The sequence below is a fragment of the Neomonachus schauinslandi genome, chromosome 4 (genome assembly GCF_002201575.2).
Source record: "Neomonachus schauinslandi chromosome 4, ASM220157v2, whole genome shotgun sequence".
Lineage (NCBI taxonomy): Eukaryota > Metazoa > Chordata > Mammalia > Carnivora > Phocidae > Neomonachus > Neomonachus schauinslandi.
This window is the reverse complement of record NC_058406.1, coordinates 83,720,854-83,739,806: the sequence shown is the minus strand read 5'-3', so window position 1 is coordinate 83,739,806 and position 18,953 is coordinate 83,720,854. Positions and strand designations below refer to the sequence as shown.

Here is an 18,953-nt window from a genome sequence, read left to right as displayed (position 1 = left end):
CCTATCCCTCTTTGGTATCTTAAATAATATTGCCATTCATTTAAAGTTCATTGATCTTTCAATCTTCTCTTTATTTTTTTTATTATACCAAATATTAAAGTTCAATGGCAAAACTCTCAGATTCTATTTTAAGAACCCTTCCCGACAGACCTCACTCCCAGATTGTGCTTTTACCTTTCACAGAGTCAACACTTCATTCATAACCTATAAAGCACTTTCATTTAGTTGTTTTCAATTTCAAGTAGTTTCACGTATATTTAATTTTTTTCAACTATTTTGTAAAGTCCTCTTACATAAGATTTTATCTGACCCAAGACTGTCCTCAATACTTAATAGCGTGAAAGCAGCTCTGTACATGTATCTTTAGTTCATAAACATTTTCATTACAGAAATGTAATTTACTGAGTCTAATCATTATTTACAATACCTCAACTCCTTCTGAGAAAATAAAAAAAGCAGTGAAGATCAAAAATAGGCCATTGACAAAGCCAGCCAGAACTTCCGCTCTAACATACCTAAAGAAGAGCAAAGTAAAAAACTGAATTATTATTTCTTAAAAATCAAATCATTAATTTATACACATTCAGAGATTCTAAACCATATTGTATGGTTATAAGCAGCCAGCAAAGTCCTAGTATTTATAGTATAATTAATGTGTTTTATTCTACATATATTGTAGAAACGAGGAAATGAATTTAATCATAATGAATTATATGTAATAGCACAATACTGCGAAATACATCCATTTCTACAAGCCAATAAAGACCTTCTTAGAGTAAGTAGATTTAAAAAGACCTTTCACAGAAATGTAAATCTCAAGTTGCCCCTGGAGAAGGAATAACTGGACTAGACAAGTAGGCAAAGAAGGAAGGATCTAAAGATAAAAAGTAGAAGAAAAGGACTTGAAAGAGGGGTTTTCTAACTTATTAATTGCTTCTTTTCTAAGAATTCCTTACATTTTTTTGTTTTGTACCTTTCTGCTTTCAAATAATTGGAAAATGGAGCTTTGAAGGAAAATAAAATTATTTCTGAAGTACCCCAGAGACAACTTGAAATTTATATTTCTATCACTCTTTTCTAAGATTAAGAAATTTAACAAAACTTTTCAATTACCTATTTTTAGAATCAATTCTAGCTTCACATAATACTAATTAAACTATTTTTTAAAATACCTGTCTTTTTCTCCATGGACTTCTGAAGCTTTCTGTTTCCTACCTGTGTGAAGCATGGGGAAAGATTTTATTTTTTCCATAAGATACTATTTGGCTTAGTTAAAGTTATTAGAAACAACTTTAACTTGGCAGTTTTACATGTCCTAACATTATTCAAAGGGTGCTGACAGCAGTTAATCACTCTGGTCCTTAAACAATATAATAGGAGCATCAAAAACACTGCTTTTTCTAGCTTTCTATGTCAACTTCTATAATACAATTTTTACTGTAAGAACTATGTTTAAAGTAAAGAGAACAAACTCTTTAAAATGCACTCTATTCCGTCATGTTGGAGTTTGCTCTGTCAGTACATTCCAACATAGTACATATTTCTGCACTCAGAAATAATGCATACTTCTACCTTCTAACACATACAAATGAATTAAATTTACATAATATTTGTCAAAGCATATGCCTTTTTATTTTTCACGAGAGAACATTCATTGAATTCAGCTGGCTTTCCATAGTAAACACTTAGGAATTTATCTAATATATCAGCAGGGTTACTAACCTCAAAACGAAAAGCACTTTCTTTTAGCCCACTCTTCTACTCCCATAGCTAATGCTTGATTGAAAGTCCTTTGTCCTTGAGTTCCATTAGATTTCAAGATCAAAGGTAGGAATGTTTTTCAGGCGTCTTTTTGTCTCTAATGCCTAGCTTAGTAGGTGCTCCATAAATTCTGATAAACTGCTGGACTAAAGTGATTTAATTAGGCTTAATATATTTGCTAAACTTGGTTGCAGGATTCAAGTGAAAAACTTGTGAAAATTAGATATACTTGCCTTTACAAATGACTACGTTTACTTGAACACAGTGAGTCTTGGAATTAATATACAGCACATTCATGAATGTGCTATTGCCTAATGCAGATGGTATCTGAATTCTTTAGCCAAGGCAAAAAAAAAAAAGATACAAGGGTATATACATACATATAAAGGCGTGTACATATGCATGTATCTACCTATCAGACATATATTACTTTTATGCTGGCATTGCTATTTCAAAAAGAGGAGTGTGACCAGACACAAAGATGACTTTTCTATAAAGAAATACTGAAAAGTCTTCTGCTTCTCAGATTCCTCCTTATTTTTCTGCTGCGGTCAGTCTGCTGTTGTGATCATACTGAGCTGAGGGGTTAGGGATTCATCCCCAGGCTTAGCCTATTCGGTGTCACTTTGATGTACTGGTATCTACATTTTACTACTGCTGCTACTTATTACTATAGCAACTATTAATAGTTTCAAATGCTGCATCAGATTTTACTCCCTAATTTTTCCCTTCTCAAAAGAAAAAAGCAAACAAGGAGAAGACAAAACAGGAAACATAAAGGTGGCAAGAATATCACTCCCTTATATAAACTAGTTAAAGTTGAATAGTTAAACCTAATATGGTACTGAGGTATTCAAAGCTGTTCCTAAAAACCGTATGGTGGGAGACTGTGCATTCTAAATAGGAAACAACAGATACCCTAAGATTTAACAAACTGAGAATTTTTATAGTCACCTACTGTTTATCCTGAAAAATTGGCTTTTAAAAAATTTTTTTCTGAAAAATTGTAGAGTAAAATATCCTAATCAGATTTCTGATGTACAGTATATATGAATTACTAATTTTCCAACACAAGATTAGAACTTTACATGCAATCTTTCTTTAATGATTCAAAATACACTTAAGAATCTTTTGTCTGCGTAATGCCATGGAAAATGTTCTCTTCTGAGCTGTTTGGGTTTATAGATAAAGAGATCCCTCGCTGTAGTCAATAAAAACAGTATAATTAGTGTTTTTTGTCTCACTTTTTATAATCTTACAAATAACCACATCACTTCAGTTATACCCCAAATCAGCAAGTTCTGTCACAGAATTTTATCTATCTTTCTTTTGGCACTTGTCACAATGTATAGTTTTATGGTACTTTTACAGCAGTGTTTCCTCATCAGAGCACAAGTTCCTCCAACGCAGAAGCCATATCTTATTCATCCTTATAAGCAGCAAAGAATTAGACTCATAGTGGGCCCTCGATAAATATCTGAAGAGAACAAGAGCACGTACAAGAGAAAGTGCATGCGTGTTGGCTCGAGAACAAAAGCGAAGGTGGAGAGAAAGAAGAAGCAGTGAGGGAACAAGAGTAAAAGAGAGAACAGGAGGCAGAGTGCATAAGACAGCGGATGTGAGCAGGCAGGACATAAGGAGAGACATTATAAAGGAAAGGGAACCTTCCGGGAGGAGGATCAGTGAGAGAAGGAAAGAGATTGGGAAAGGGAGAGAAGAAAGAACTAGGACTAAGAGGTTCAGAGAGAAGGAGGGGGAATAAGAAAGAGCCTGAGAGATACAGCGGTGGAGGGTAGAGAGAGAGAGAGCAGGAGAAAAGAAAGATAAAAGATGTGTGGGAGAGAGAAAGAGAGGAAGGGGGGAGTGGGAGGCTGAGGAATAGGGAGAGACCATGAGCACAGGCACAAGGAGCTGAAAAGAAAAACAAGAGAGGGGAGAAGGGAGTTCAGGAGAGATGGCAGAGAGGATGAGGATGGAGATGAGAGTGAGAGAGAGAACAGGTAAGAGTGAAGAAAGGAGAGAATGTGAGAAAGCACTCACAAGGGAGGGGGACAGACAGGAAAGAGTCAACACGTAAGAGGCGAGAGAGGGGAACAGGAAAGAGAAAGAAGGTGGAGAAGACAGAGAAGGAGGATATTACCCGAGTGCTGCTTATACATAAATATAATTACACTGCAAAATACTCTATGAACTCAAAAAGGAAAACACTCAGGCAGAGCCAGTCAAACACTGGACACTCCACTGCTTCTCCCAATCAGAGATGGCAAAAGGCAAACTGCCTCTAAATAGTACTAGGCTCAGAAGTGAGACCAAATGGTCCAATATAGTCTCTCCAGCATAAAAACACTCTCCAATATGAGCAAGAGTATGAAAAGAAGCATTTTTCATAAAAGCAGAGCTTGAAGAGGGTAAGTAATATAAAATCGTATTAGGAAATAATGATTTTAAATAAATTAATAGCAAAATATCCCTCTAAAAAAGAAACACGACCATTTTTGTATACTGAAACTTTCTTCTTCTTCCAAAAAAAAAAAAGTTAAAAGTTCAGAAAGTCCCCTATCTAGCAAAAAATTTCACTTAAAATTTTTTGGTAAAACCAGGATGTCCTACCTCTAAGCAAAAGAACTTAGATACCAAAAAAAAGTACATGTTGTAGATTCCAATTAAATACTGTTCAAAAACAGGTAAAACAAATCCGAGTTAGGGAGGTGGTTATTACCCTTGGAAGCACAGGAAGGAACCAGAAGGAGGCATGGTGGGGGGGGGTTTAGGGTTCAAGTTACACAAATGTGTTCAATTTGTGAAAATCATGTGCTTAAGATTTGTATATTTTCTGTATTTCTTATACTTTAATAAAAAGGTTTTTAAAAAGTCTTACCCATAAGAGAAAGCATCATTATCTCTCCATTTTGAAATAACAGACGCTGCCAATCCAGCCAAAATGGCAGTGCTATCGAAAAACATGTGAAAAGAGTCGGAAATCAAGCCTAAGCTGTAAAAGAACAGACATATTGGTATATTATAATAGTAACCAAATAGTAAACATCCTTCTCTAAATTCTCTCAATGTCCTTCTGCTTATCAGGAACTAATCTTCTAAAAAGACAACCTTGAAATATGATATATAGAAAAATATTAAGGATAAGTTTTAAACACCTGAGAAGGAAACCCTAACACCCCTTGCCCAAGAAAAAAACCCAGCTTCTACTGAAAGAGGGGTAGAAATAAAGCTAGCTGCTACTAGATAAAGGGCAGGAATCTGCCCACCCTCTGGTACTGGCAAAGGTCAGCTGCCACTGAAAGAGAGAAAAAACAGCCATCTACCGCTGGGGGCAAGTCTGAAGCCAGGTTGGGCCCAAGATCTTACATTGATACAAAGCAAAGGTCTGCTGCTGTTGGAAGAGGAGTAAGACAATTGTTCCTTCTCTTGATAAAAGGCTGTGGGGAGAGGTAGGAGAAGGGGCAGGAACATTAACAATACCCACCCTGGCTCTCAGGTGTGAAGGGACTGCCTAAAAATAAGGCTCCAGCAGGAGAACCAAATTCTCTCTCCCCCACAACCAAAGCCTTGACTAGAGTACAAAACAATAGCAATCTATCTCTGAGAGCTGAGCAAGAGCATAGGGACTCCCCTGTGGCGAGGTGTGCAGGGCTTGCTGAAAGCTGAGAGGAGAGCAAGATCACTGAAAAAAACCTCCAGGGCCCCAAACCCTACACTAAACAGAAGGTGGTAAAAGCCACTAAAAAAATTTGAAGTCAGTGCCTTGTTGAAATTAACTAGTAACAACAAAACACAAAACCCAGCTAGTCAACTATTGATCAGAGACTCAAAATTCCCACACTAATGGCCTGACAAAATAACAGGTGTGCACATTTCTAGGCATCAGTACTATTAACCTTGGTCCCTATTATTTTTTTAAACATAAATTCTACCAAACATTTAAAGAACAATAAATATCAATCCCTTACAAACTCTTCCAAAGAACAGATGATAAAGAAATGCTACCTAATTCACTGTATAAGAGCAGTTATTACTCTCATACCAAAATGAAACAAAAGACATCACAAGAGATGAAAGAGACTAATCTTTCACAAATATACATACAAAAATCATCAACAAATACTAGCAAATGGAATCTAAGGATATATATTTAAAAAAGTACACACCATGACCAAGTGGGATTAATCCCAACAATGCAAGGTTGGTTCAATATATGAAAATCAATCAATCTAAGACATCATATCGATAGGATAAAAGACAAAAACCACATGATCATCTCAATAAGTGCCAAAAGAGTTTGACAAAATTTAACACTCCCCTTTATAACAAAAACACTCAACACACTTGGAATAAAAAGAACTTCCTCAATTCTTAAATGGCATCTACAAAAAACCCACAGCGCCATTAATGGCCAATGACTGAATGTTTTCCCTGAAGATCAGGTAAAAGGTAAGGATGTCCCCTCTCGCTACGTCTATTTAACATTATACTGGAGGATCCAACAATGGAAGTTAGGCGGGACATAAAATAAAAGACACCCAGACTGGAAGTGAAGGAGTAAAACTATCACTATTTGCAGATGACAGGATCTTTTTTTCTTTTTTTAAAGATTTTGTTTATTTATTTATTTGACAGAGAGAGACACAGCAAGAGAGGGAACACAAGCAGTGGGAGTGGGAGAGGGAGAAGCAGACTTCTCGCGGAGCAGGGAGTCCAATGCAGGGCTCGATCCCGGGACCCTGGGATCATGACCTGAGCTGAAGGCAGAAGCTTAACGACTGAGCCAACCAGGCACCCCGACAGGATCTTATATACATAAAATCTTAAGGACCTATTAGAACAAATGAGTTTGCCAAGGTTACAGGATACAATATCAACATACAAAAATGAACTGTATTCCTATACAGTAGTAATATAAAAAAATAAAAAACATTTCCATTTGCAATAGCATCAAAAAAAAATACAAACACATTTAACAAAAAAATGTAAAATTTATACTCTAAAACTATAAAATATTATTGAAAAAATTAAAAAGACCTAAATAAATGGAAAGACACCCATGTTTATGGATCAGAAGACAATACTGTTAAGATGCCAATACTCCCACAATTGATCTACAGATTCAACTCACTCCTATCAAAATCCCAGCTGACTTCTTTGAAGAAACTGACAAGCTGATCTTAAAATTCATATGGAAAAGCAAAGTTGGAGGACTCACACTTCCCAATTTCAAAGTTTACTATAGAGTTACAGTAATCAAAACAGTATGGTGCTGGAACAAAAGTGAACCTATAGAGCAATGGAATAGAATTTAGAATCTAGAAATAAATCCTCACATTTATGGTCAACTGACTTCTGACAAGGATGCCAAGATGGAAAGAACAGTGTTCTCAACAAATGTATTGATACAACTGGATACCCACATGCAAAAAATGATTTTTGCCCTTATTTCACACCATATACAAAAATTAACCCAAAATAGATCAAAGACCTAAACATAAAAGCTAAAATATTCACTACCTTGGATTAGGCAATAGTTTCTTTTATAAATAAGACATCAAAAGCACAAGTAACAAAAGCAAAAACAGAAAACACAGACTGGACATCACTGGAATTTTAAAACTTACGTTCTTCAAAGGACACTATTAAGGAAGTTAAAAGCCAATGCACACATGGGAGAAAATATTTGCCAATCATATATTTGAAAAGGGGCTTGTATCCAGAATATATGAAGAACTCTTCTTCTGTTTTTTAAAGATTTTATTTTTAAGTAATCTCTACACGCAACATGGGGCTAAAATACAACCCCGAGATCAAGAGTTGCATGTTCCACCATCTGAGCCAGCCAGGCGCCCCTATATGAAAAACTCTTAAAACACTTCAAAAAGATAAATAATCCATTTTTTTTTAAAGATTCATTTATTCATTTCAGAGAGTGAGCGAGCACTGGAGGGAGGGGCAGAGGGAGAGAGAATCTCAAGCTGACTCCACACTGAGCGTGGAGCCCAACGCAGTGCCAGATCTCATGACCCTGAGATCATGACCTGAGCTGAAACCAAGTCTTTGCTTAACCAACTATGCCATCCAGACGCCCCAAGATAAATAATCCAATTTTTTAAATGAACAAAGAACCCGAATAAACATTTCTCCAAAAAAGACATACAAATGGCCAATAAGCACATAAAAGATACTCAACATCATTAACTACCTTTCAGGGAAATGCAAATCAAAACAATGAGAAACAACTTCATACCCACACTATGACAGCTAAATCAAAAAAATCAGTAACAAGTGTTGGTGAGGATGTAAATAAAGCAGAATTCTCACACACTGCTGGAATATTATTTGGCAATAAAAATAAATGAATGCTAACACACGCAGAATATGGATGACCCTTGAAAACACTATGCTAAGTGTAACAAACCAGTCACAAAGGATCATACACTATATGATTCCATTTAGATGAAAAGCCCAGAGTAGGCAAATACATAAACAAAGTAGATTAGTGGTTGCCTAGAATTAGGAAAAGTCAGGGGATAAGGGAATTAGAGGGCAATGGGTACAAGTGCAAGGCTTCTTTCAGGGTAATAAAACTGTTCTAAAATTGATTGTTGTGATGGTTTTACAACTCTGTGAATATCCTAAAAGTCATTCAATTATATACCTTAAATGGGTGAATTGTATGGTATATGAATTATCTCAATAAAGCTGTTTTTTTTGTTTTTGTTTTTTTTAATGATAACTATCTAAAGCAGGGATCAGCAAGCCATGGCCCGGATCACCATCTATTTTTGTAAATAAAGTTTTCCTGGAACACAGTTACACTCATCTGTTTATATACTGTCTATGGTTGCTTCTGTGCTCTAACAGTAGACCAGAGAAGTTGTGACAGAGACCTTATGGCCCTCTAAGCGTAAAATATTCAACATCTGCTGTTTAGAGAAAGTTTGCTGATCTCTGGTATAAAGCAAACACAGGTGCACTGTATTGTGGAGTTTAAAACATGTAAAAGTGAAATGTATGACAATAATAGCACACAGGACAGAAGAAAATAGAAGTATATTATTTTAAGATAAACGTATTTGTGGTAAGTAAAAAATTCGTATTACGCATGCTAAAGCAACCACTAAAAAAGTCACTAAAGGAGGGACACAGAATTCTGCACCAACACAAAGCAGATGTTCTGCTACCACTGGAAAAAGAGCAGGAAACTCACCCTCACCCAAGACTATCCACATGTACACAGCAGAGTTTTGCTTTAACAGAAGGGGCAAAAATGTTGAAAACAACACAAACATACTCCCAAGGCCCAGGCTCACAAGACCTGCCTAAGACTGAGGCTGGGTTAAGTTACTGAATGCCCCTCTGCCCTCACCACAAATCCAGCACTGAGTAACAAGAAACAGCAGTCTACAGCTTAGGGGGGAGTAGTGGGTGGAGGAATGCCATGAATATGAAGAGAGAGCTTCTGTGACGCAGGCAAAAACCTAACCCAATAATGGCGTCACAGAAGAGACAGGCCTCTTTCTAGTTACAAATACTATTACCTTAATAACCACAGCTCTTTATTCACAATGTCCAGCCTTTGATAAAAAATTTCAAGATACACAAAAAAGAGCAAGAGAAAGAACTCATTGTGAAGAGATAAAGCAGTCAACAGAACCAGACTGAGATACTGGCTCAGATACTGGAACTATCATAACTATAATTATTATGTTAAAGGATCTATGGAAAAAGGTGAACAAAATGTATGAATTACCGGGGAATTTCAGCAGAAAAATATGAAAATTTTAAAAAAGACTTATTTATTTGAGAGAGAAAGCATGAGTGGGATGGGCAGAGGGAGAGGGAGAGAGAATTCCAAGCAGACGCTGAGCTGAGCAGAGAGCCTGACATGAGGCTCCATCCCACGACCCTAAGATCACAACCTGAGCTGAAACCAAGAGTCCCACGCTCAATGAGTGTGCCATCCAGGAGCCCCTGAAATATTTTTTAAAAAATTAAATGGAAGGGCACTGGTTGTTTGAGCATCCAACTCTTGGTTTTAGCTCAGATCATGATCTCATGGTCATGGATCCAGCACCCATGAGGGGCTTTGTGCTCAGTGAGGAGTCTGCTGTGAATTCTCTCTCTCCCTCTCCCTCCCCCTCTGCCCCCTCTCCTGCTTCCACACGCACGCATGTGCACGCTCTCTCTCAAATAAATAAAATCCTTATAAGAAAAAATAAAAAAAAATAAGAATTAAATGGAAATGGGAGAAACAAAAAACAAGGTATCAGTGCTGAAGAATTCTTCCCATTGGTTTATGAGAAGACCAGACAGAGCTAAGGAAAGAATTCAGTGAATCTGAAGATAGCTCAATAGAAATGTCCTGAAAGCAAGCATATCAACAGCTCAGTATTTAAAACCAAGGAGTATCACAGTGGTTAAGAGCACTACATCTGAAGTCAGAGTACCTGGGTTCAAATCTCAGCTCCATAATTTACTAGTTCTGTCAATCTTAAATTGCTTAACTACTTTGTACCTCAATTTAGCCATCACTTAAACAGGGTAATAATAAAAAGTGTCATAAATATTATAATGATTGACTTAATATATTTGAAACACTTATCACAGTGCTTGCCACATTAAAGCTACATCAATATTCCTATTATTACCATTATTAATAAATCACTATATTAATTATTAATACCTCATAATATTTAGTGTTCCCAAAGCATGACCTATAGCTCTTGACAATTTGGCTAGATGCCAGAGCCTTCATCAATTATAAGTGCTACAAACTAAAGTGAAAAACATTCCTCACCTAAGTAGAAAACACAGTTTTAAAATCTTCTCATAATTTGGAATAATTATAAAATTAGAAACTGAAATAAAACAATACAATAAAAAATACAATTCATTTTTTCAAAAAGATTTTATTTATTTATTCTAGAGAGACAGAGAGAGAGAGAGAGTGAGGGCACGCAGGGGGAGAAGCAGAGGGGCAGAGATAAGTAGACTCCGTGCTGAGCATGGAGCCCCACCTCAGGGCTTGATCTTAGGTCCTGAGATCATGACCTCAGCCAAAACCGAGAATTGGGCACTTAACTAACTGAGCCACCCAGGCGCCCCCCAAAAATACAATTATTTATAAATCTCTTTCAAGTCATCACGAGGTATTTTGGAAAATGTCTTAAATTTTATCATGAACTTTGTATACCTTATTCAAATATAGATGCATAATACAGTTTAAGCGCTGTCTGTCTGTACTCCTCTAATACCCAACTCAAAGCAGAATGAGAATAAAGGAATAAATAAAAAGACTAAATGAGAAAACTGATGCCTGAGGAGGACACAGAAAAGGTCCTATTATTCATAAAATTCTCTCAGATCTGTTATTTTAAAACTTTTTCCTTTCCTAACTGGATCTCTACAACTCTACACACTTGAACCTTAATAGTCATGTAACACTGAAAATAAACTTTATTGTATTTTCAAGTATGAAAGACCCATTTGAAGAATATCTCTGCACTGTGTTATAAAACCACCAATAAAGACATTGTTTATGATTTTGTTTTCTATGCTGTGACAAAGGACTAATATGGTAAGTTACTTTTAAAATTTGGTTTCAGAAAATGATCTATTCTGATAAAACAATGCAGTTGTGTTGTAGTAAAACCTGACAATGAGAATTGTTATCCATCCTGCCTTAACTTTATGGAACTTTACAACTAAATTTAAAAGTCAATTTCAGTAACTACATTAATTTACATATTTAGTAGGCTTATTTTTTCCACTCTATACAGGGTTCTTAACATTTTATTTCTTAATTTAAGGATTTTATTATATATGTGACTTCTATTTTAAATGGCCATAAATTAGTTGTAGAAGAAGGCAGGGTATTCATTCTAAATAAATACAAATAAAAAAATATTTACTGATATACTTATGTACATATATATTTAGTAAAACTTGCTACAGGTTAAATTGTGTCCTCTTCCAAATTCTTAATTTGAAGTCCTATATCTCCAGTACCTCAGAATGTGAGGTAATTTGAAAACAGGGTCACTGCAGACATGATTCATTAAGATTCATTAAGATTAGGTCAGTAAGGTGGGCCCCAATCCAATATGACTGTTGTCCTTATAACAAGGGGAAACCTGGAGACAAACATGCACCCACAGAGACCACTGAGTAAAGATAAGGTATCAGATGAGACTTCTATAAGCCAAGGAATGTGAAAGATTGCCAGCAAAGCAACTGAAGCTAAGGGAAAGCATGAACAGATTCTTCCTGGCAGACCTCAGAAAGAACTAACATGGCCAATACCCTGATCTTAGAATTTCAGTCTGCAAACCACAAGACAGTAACTTTCTACTGTGGTACTTTGTGACAGCAGCCCTAGCAAATTAATACACACTATTTTTTTATGACAAATTTATCTTAAATATACTTAGTGGACATCAAACATTGCCCTAATGGGGGGAAGATGGTAAACCTCTTCTGTATGTTACAGCAATTAAGTTCCCTTTTCAAGAGGTTTAAAGATAGCTTGGGAATTTTAATACTCATCAAAATGAGATTTTAATTTTATTTAAATTTTAAGTAACTTTAATTTTCATTAAAATGTTATTTCATTTTCAGTATATTATAAAATGATTCTACCTGAAAAACCACTCCTTCTTCTAAAGTGGAAGAACATCATGTTCTCTCTTTTTTTTTTTTTTAAAGATTTTTTATTTATTTGACAGAGAGAGACACAGTGAGAGAGGGAACACAAGCAAGGGGAGTGGGAGAGGGAGAAGCAGGCCCCGCACCAAGCAGGGAGCCCGATGCCGGGCTCGATCCCAGGAGCTGGGATCATGACCGCAGCTGGGATCATGACCCGAGCTGAAGGCAGATGTTTAACGACTGAGCCACCCAGGCGCCCCAGAACATCATGTTCTCTTAAAGCACTGCAATATGGTCTTTTTATTTAAATCTGGTATCATGATTTGAAAATTACTCAGCTGCACCTATGTAGGCAAACTTACATGAAAAAGAGTCTACTTCTAGTTCTCTGTTCACCTACCATGTATCAAAATACTACTCATGAGGAATTCCTATTTTACTGTTCATCTTCAATATTAGCAAATGTTTCTTATTTTGAATTATCATTTAAACCACATGGCATAAATTTCCTTATAAATAAAGACAGCATGAGAATATTTCAGGTTATCTGATTTATATACCAAATGTAACCTGATGAAGAAAAATTAGTTGCTAAAAGCAGCATTCTTTTTTTAGGCTCCCATCTTTAAACACTGTCAGTTTCTCTATGATTAATTTTTAAACTTTTTTTAAGTGACTACTTTCTAAAGATATTTTAATAATGAAAACTTCTTAGGATACAAAAGAGAAACCTGATCATTGAAGCAAAATATAATAAACATGAATAGAACATTTAGCAAAAGAAACTTTTGGAAAAGATTTTAAGGTCTAGTGGAGGCAAAAACAAAGAAAGGGAGAAAAGAGCCCATAAACTGAAACTTAAGAGACATATCCACCAAATACTATAGATCTTGTTGGGATTAGATCTTGTTTGGATTCTGATTTATTAAAACAACTGTAAAAAGAAATTATGAGATAATAAGGGTCACCTGAACACTCACTAACTAGACACTTGATATTAATAAATTGCTAATTTTTAAAGATGAGAATGGCATTGGGTAATGTTTTAAAAAGGGGGTGGGCTCTTATTTTTTAGAGACTCATACTGAAGTATAAGTATTTCTTTTAAAAGAAATTATAGTTGGTATCTCTGTTAAAATAATCCAGTGGTGGGGCAGGTAAAAGCATAAGGAAGGTAAAAGCAAGAGGAAATGGAATAGGGTACATGTTGATAAATGTTAAATCTGGGTGATGGGAAGGGACCTGAGGTTCATTAAACTCTCTACTTTTACTTACGTTTAAAATTTTCCATAATAAAAATTTTTTAAAAAGTCTATTGATAACTAAGATAACAGTATATTTATAGTGGTTGTTAAAGATTAACTCAAAACTGAAGCTAGGGAGTAATCAAGATAGGTTTTCATGAGATAGAAAGGAGAAAAGAAACTACTAACTGTCAATTTATTACCAAGAAATTAGAATCCTGACATTTGTATAAGTTGTTAAGCTAACGAGAGTTACGATGAAAAACCCTCAACTCCACTACATTCCATTATATAATCCCTTACTTTAAAAAATTCTCAGCAAAATTGAATATTTATCTGCATTTCTATGGTGAAAAGTAATGCTGTAGGAAAGCAAAAGTCATCACCATGGACTGATAAGTAATGTTGTCTTTTGAGAGGGGAAAAGCTGATAAAAGACTAAGATATACATGTTTTAATTCTATAGAAAAATGTGATTAATGGAAGCACATTCTTTACCAAGGAGTTACTTTACAAACATATGCTATGACATATTATACAAAGTAGGAACAAATCAGTGTCCGGTATGGCCTAAAACATTTCCTGAACAGGGGCGCCTGGGTGGCTCAGATAGTTAAACGTCTGCCTTCGGCTCAGGTCATGATCCCAGGGTCCTGGGATCAAGTCCCACATCGGGCTCCCTGCTCAGCAGGCAGCCTGCTTCTCTCTCCGCCTCTCTCTGTCTCTCTCTGTCTCTCATGAATAAATAAATAAAAAACAAATTAAAAAAAAAAAACATTTCCTGAACAAGTATTTACTTTGGTAATACAAAGACATTTACTTTAGAGTTATATGACTTCCCTCTATGTCTAAAGGCAAAATGATTGTAATAGCCTTGGTAAAAAATATTACTGAAATTAAATTTTCTAACAGACAGTGAAGTACACATAAAATAAAAGAGCATAAGAACAAAGGAAACTATACTGAGATACTAGAAAAAAAATCATGGTGTAGTGGAAAAAAACAAAAACAAAAAAACAAAAAACCTTGGATGACAGGTGCTTTTAGGCTCTGCTGTTACTCTGGGGAAAAAAACCCTGGGCCTTGGTTTTCTATCTATGGAAGAAGTCAAACTAGCTTATCTCTTTCTAGTCCCACTTCCTGAGCCTACAGTATCTTTCTTAGAAAGAATCTCTGACTTTCAGCAGAATACCTGTTTGACTGGAACAAAGACCACATTTGCAACTAGGCATGACCAAAATGATAAAGGTTTAGCCACTGAAATATAAGTCAAAGTGCTCTATGTCTGTCCAGATAAATCTCCTTAAAAGAGACTATATATACTTTTTATCTCTTTTTCCCTCCACTCTAGACAATCTGCTGCTAGGGATGGCTGGAACTCTAACAACCATCTTGGAAATAAAGTTTTGTCTTATTTAAGAAATCATTATTTGGAATTTTTCTGTAATTTCAAAAAGAACTTAATCCTAGATGGTACAAAACCACATACTTATACTATATTAACTTGAGATTAAGTAGTTATTCAACAATAAATAGGAATGAAAATAAAATGCTAGAAGGAAAAAGAACCCTAGAAGGAAAGATCACATATGGTACTCCTACCATTTTCCTACTAACTTCAAAGAATAAGAGAAAAGAGGGGTTTAATGATTTTCCTCCCCTCTAATAGGGGTAGTTAGTATGTTTAGTGTAGGTAGATTAATTCCATACATTCATTATTCCCTCATTCTTCATTCAGCAAATATGTATTAAGCACACTATGCGCCACGTACTAAGGTGCCTGAATAAGACAGAAAAGATCCCTATTTTAATGAAGTTTACATTCTAGTGGAAAAGTGAAAAGCAGTGGATATTTAATATGGTGGAAAAATACACAGAAGCTTAGCTATTCTTCCACTGATGACACATTCTCACCATCAAAAATATAAACTAATTATAACTAAGTTCTTCCTTTATTTTTTTTAAAGATTTTATTTATTTATTTGAGAGAGAGCGCAAACACATGGAGAGAAAAAAGCAGACTCCCCACTGAGCAGGGAGCCTGACTTGGAGCTCGATCCCAGGACCCTGAGATCAGGACCCGAGCCAAAGGCAGACGCCTAACCGAATGAGCCGCCTAACCAAATGAGCCTAAATTCTTCCTTTAGATAATGAAGGCTCTAAACAAGAAGCAGAACTATTTAATATTCTTTGCAACTAGATCAACTGTTTCTATAAACCTTTATTTGTGAAGAGAGAGCATGTTTTATCCATCTTTTAATTTCATAATGGAAAAAAATTCTTGACATTTCAATAGTCATAACATCTTGAAACTTAATTTTTATAGAATGAAAATGAACACAGAAATGAATATGATAAACAAAATAAATTTTGGTAAGGCATTTTTTCAAGGAACTTAAAATCTAATTGAAACTTTAGGAACAGAGATAATCCAGTCATATAAAGAAATTGTTGATCACTCAACAAAAGGGACTAAAAACTGTAATATCTAAATAAGACATAGAAACCCAGATTATGAAAAGGCCCAAGCAATTTTTAAATATGCCAAGGCTTCAAAAGCAATGTGTTTATACTCCCAATCCTCTGATAAAAATTAATATTAGGGAATAAGTGGTTGTGGATATGGAGGTTAACCTGCTGATGAATACCTACTAAATGATTTAGGTATGACAGACATTAGTTCACAGCTGGATTTCAAATGTGGAAGATATAATAACACAATCAAAGAGAGTAAACTGGAGGAAAAGAGATCCTAAAGTCAGGAGAACAAGCCACCAAAGGGCAGAAGAAAAAGTCATGTACCACTGATGTTTTCCTTATGTACTGTGCATACTGACAAATGGCTTGGAAAACAGTGGTTTTAGTACAGTTGACCCTTGCACAACACAGGCTTGAACTGCATGAGTCCACTTATATGCAGATATTTTTCAATACACTAAGGTACCATAAATGTATTTTCTTCCTTATGATTTTCTTTTCTTTTTTTTTTTTTTTTTTAAGATTTTATTTATCTATTTGACAGAGAGAGACACAGCGAGAGAGGGAACACTAGCAGGGGGAGTGGGAGAGGGAGAAGCAGGCTTCCCGCCGAGCAGGAAGCCCGATGCGGGGCTCGATCCCAGGACCCTGAGATCATGACCTGAGCTGAAGGCAGACGCTTAACGACTGAGCCACCCAGGCGCCCCCTTCCTTATGATTTTCTTAATAACATTTCCTTTTCTTTAGCTTACTTTATTGTAAGAATACAGTGTATAGTACATATGACATACAAAATATGTGTTAATCAACTGTTCATGTTATCGCTTAGGCTTATGGCCCATAGTAGGCTATCTGAAGTTAAGTTTTTGGGGGAGTCAAAAGTAATACACAGATTTTTGACTGCACAGGGTTCATGCTCCTAATCCCCATGTTGTTCAAAGGTCAACTGTAATTTCCTCAATAGATCTCTACAGGTCAAAAAATTTACTTTATACCTAACTTTCCATGAAAGAAGTGGTCTAGGCACTTCAAATATAATTCCCTTGAACGAGACATTTCACATAGTAATTTATGCAATGGAAGGCCATATTGAAAGATAGTGTATTGTAATATAAAGTAACTGTAGCTAAAGTGTACATATGCAAACCAAGTTATAGTCTTGATACAGTCAAGTACATATGCCACAATATGGCATAATTTAAGAAGAGCAAAATATATTATAAATACTGTATATTTATAATAAAGCATGATTATTACAATACAACATAATGCTTTTAATATACAAAATACATTGAAGGATAGTCCTATTATGGGATACGTATATCTACTTCCCGGAGGATTCAAAATGGTTATTATATATACTAAAATTTTATTATGTTTCAATATGCCTTTTAAAGGGGTGACTAAATCAATAACCTATTTTTTATAAAATTGACTTGACATCTGAACTGAAAAGAAGTCCACTTTTTCACATAAAAATGTAAATGTCACAAAAAATGGTGATCTTATTTAATGTCATTTTTCAATCTCAATAGAGATAAAGATCAAGGACAGCAATTCTCTCTGAAAATGGACTATAAAGGAAAGAGACTAACTCTAAATAATAGAAAATAAACTATAAAGGGCATAGGTTCTTAAGCTGGGGTTCAAGATGTATTTCAAGGAACACAGTATCACCCTGAATGAAGTTTTATATAAAATTTTGAGTGTTGGTTTTTATCAGATTCTCAAATGAGTGTGAGATTTAAAGAGCATTCAACACACTTAGAAGTGTAATGATCTTATTGTTAGCTGAAGAATTTTACAAGCCCCTAAGTTATTCAACAGCAAATACCCAGATAATAGTACTTCATTTCCAGAGTCCCTGAATTTACCTCTTCGCAAAGCAGTTTCAAAACCAACCAAACAAACCCAAAGATGGCACAGAAACCCATCAACTCAAGAGATATAAGTTTGTAGAAAACTATATGGGATTTTCTACTGCAGTCAAGATCAGAGGAAAATCATCCGACAGTTGCAGCATAAAATTCAAGAGACGAGAATGACACATATTTCTCCGGATATCCCCTTTATAAAGCTCTTTCCCATTCCAAGACCTAATAAATTAAGTTGAACATCTCAGATATTCCCTCTCGGAATCTTAAGGGTGAAATCCAAATGCCACTCCCCCACAAGAGAAGCAAGGAACACTCCCACCCCAAAGAGGCAGGAAACAGGTTTCTCCCAATTCCAAGAAAGTGAGCAAAGCGAAGGTTTGTAGTCAAGGATGACTATGAGACAAAATGAAAGAGACTTGTCACTCTTGTTTGACGGGAGGGGTGGGAAGGCGGGACCCAAACCTTAATGCTACCGCACACGATGGGGCCCGGATCTTCAATGTAGCCTTGCCAGATTGGTGTGGAACTGAGAAAGCAACTCAGCAGCAGAGCTGAATGGCAAAGGCAAGACCTGAACCTCCTGGTGAGGAGCTACGTGGCACTAAGCAAACAGTGCTTCGTCTCCCCCACGCCCTGCTTCCGCCCTGCCTTTCCCCCTTTGGTTACCAGTTGCTCCAGATGCCGTAGAGTAATTCAACAAAAGCGAAAGAGAGGTTCAGGCACAGGAAGAAAAACAGGTTCCGGGACGTCTTGTCCGACAGGATAGACCTGGGGGAGTGATAACAGTGGAGAAGAGGCGGGAGTCAAAGGGGTGCCAGGACCCGGAGGTTGGGTCCCCTTTCAAGACCCTCCCAGTCCAAACCTCCTTTCCTCACAGGGAAGGAAGGTGTCCCTGACGCTCCCTCCCTGTACCTCGGGCTATCCTTAGGTCTGGGCCTTC

The 18,953-nt window shown here is 36.1% G+C and overlaps 1 protein-coding gene across 1 annotated transcript in view; it reads right to left on the bottom strand.

The window, feature by feature from the left end:
- Window positions 1-18,953, bottom strand: part of SLC30A7 (solute carrier family 30 member 7) — an 82,365-nt gene that overhangs the window by 63,097 nt on the left and 315 nt on the right. Inside the window, exons 2-4 of the mRNA XM_021690272.1 lie at window positions 18,680-18,781; window positions 4,640-4,753; window positions 428-515 (exon numbers count right to left, since the gene is read on the bottom strand). Coding sequence (XP_021545947.1) covers window positions 428-515; window positions 4,640-4,753; window positions 18,680-18,781 — 304 coding nt within the window. The remainder of the gene's footprint in view (window positions 1-427; window positions 516-4,639; window positions 4,754-18,679; window positions 18,782-18,953) is intronic.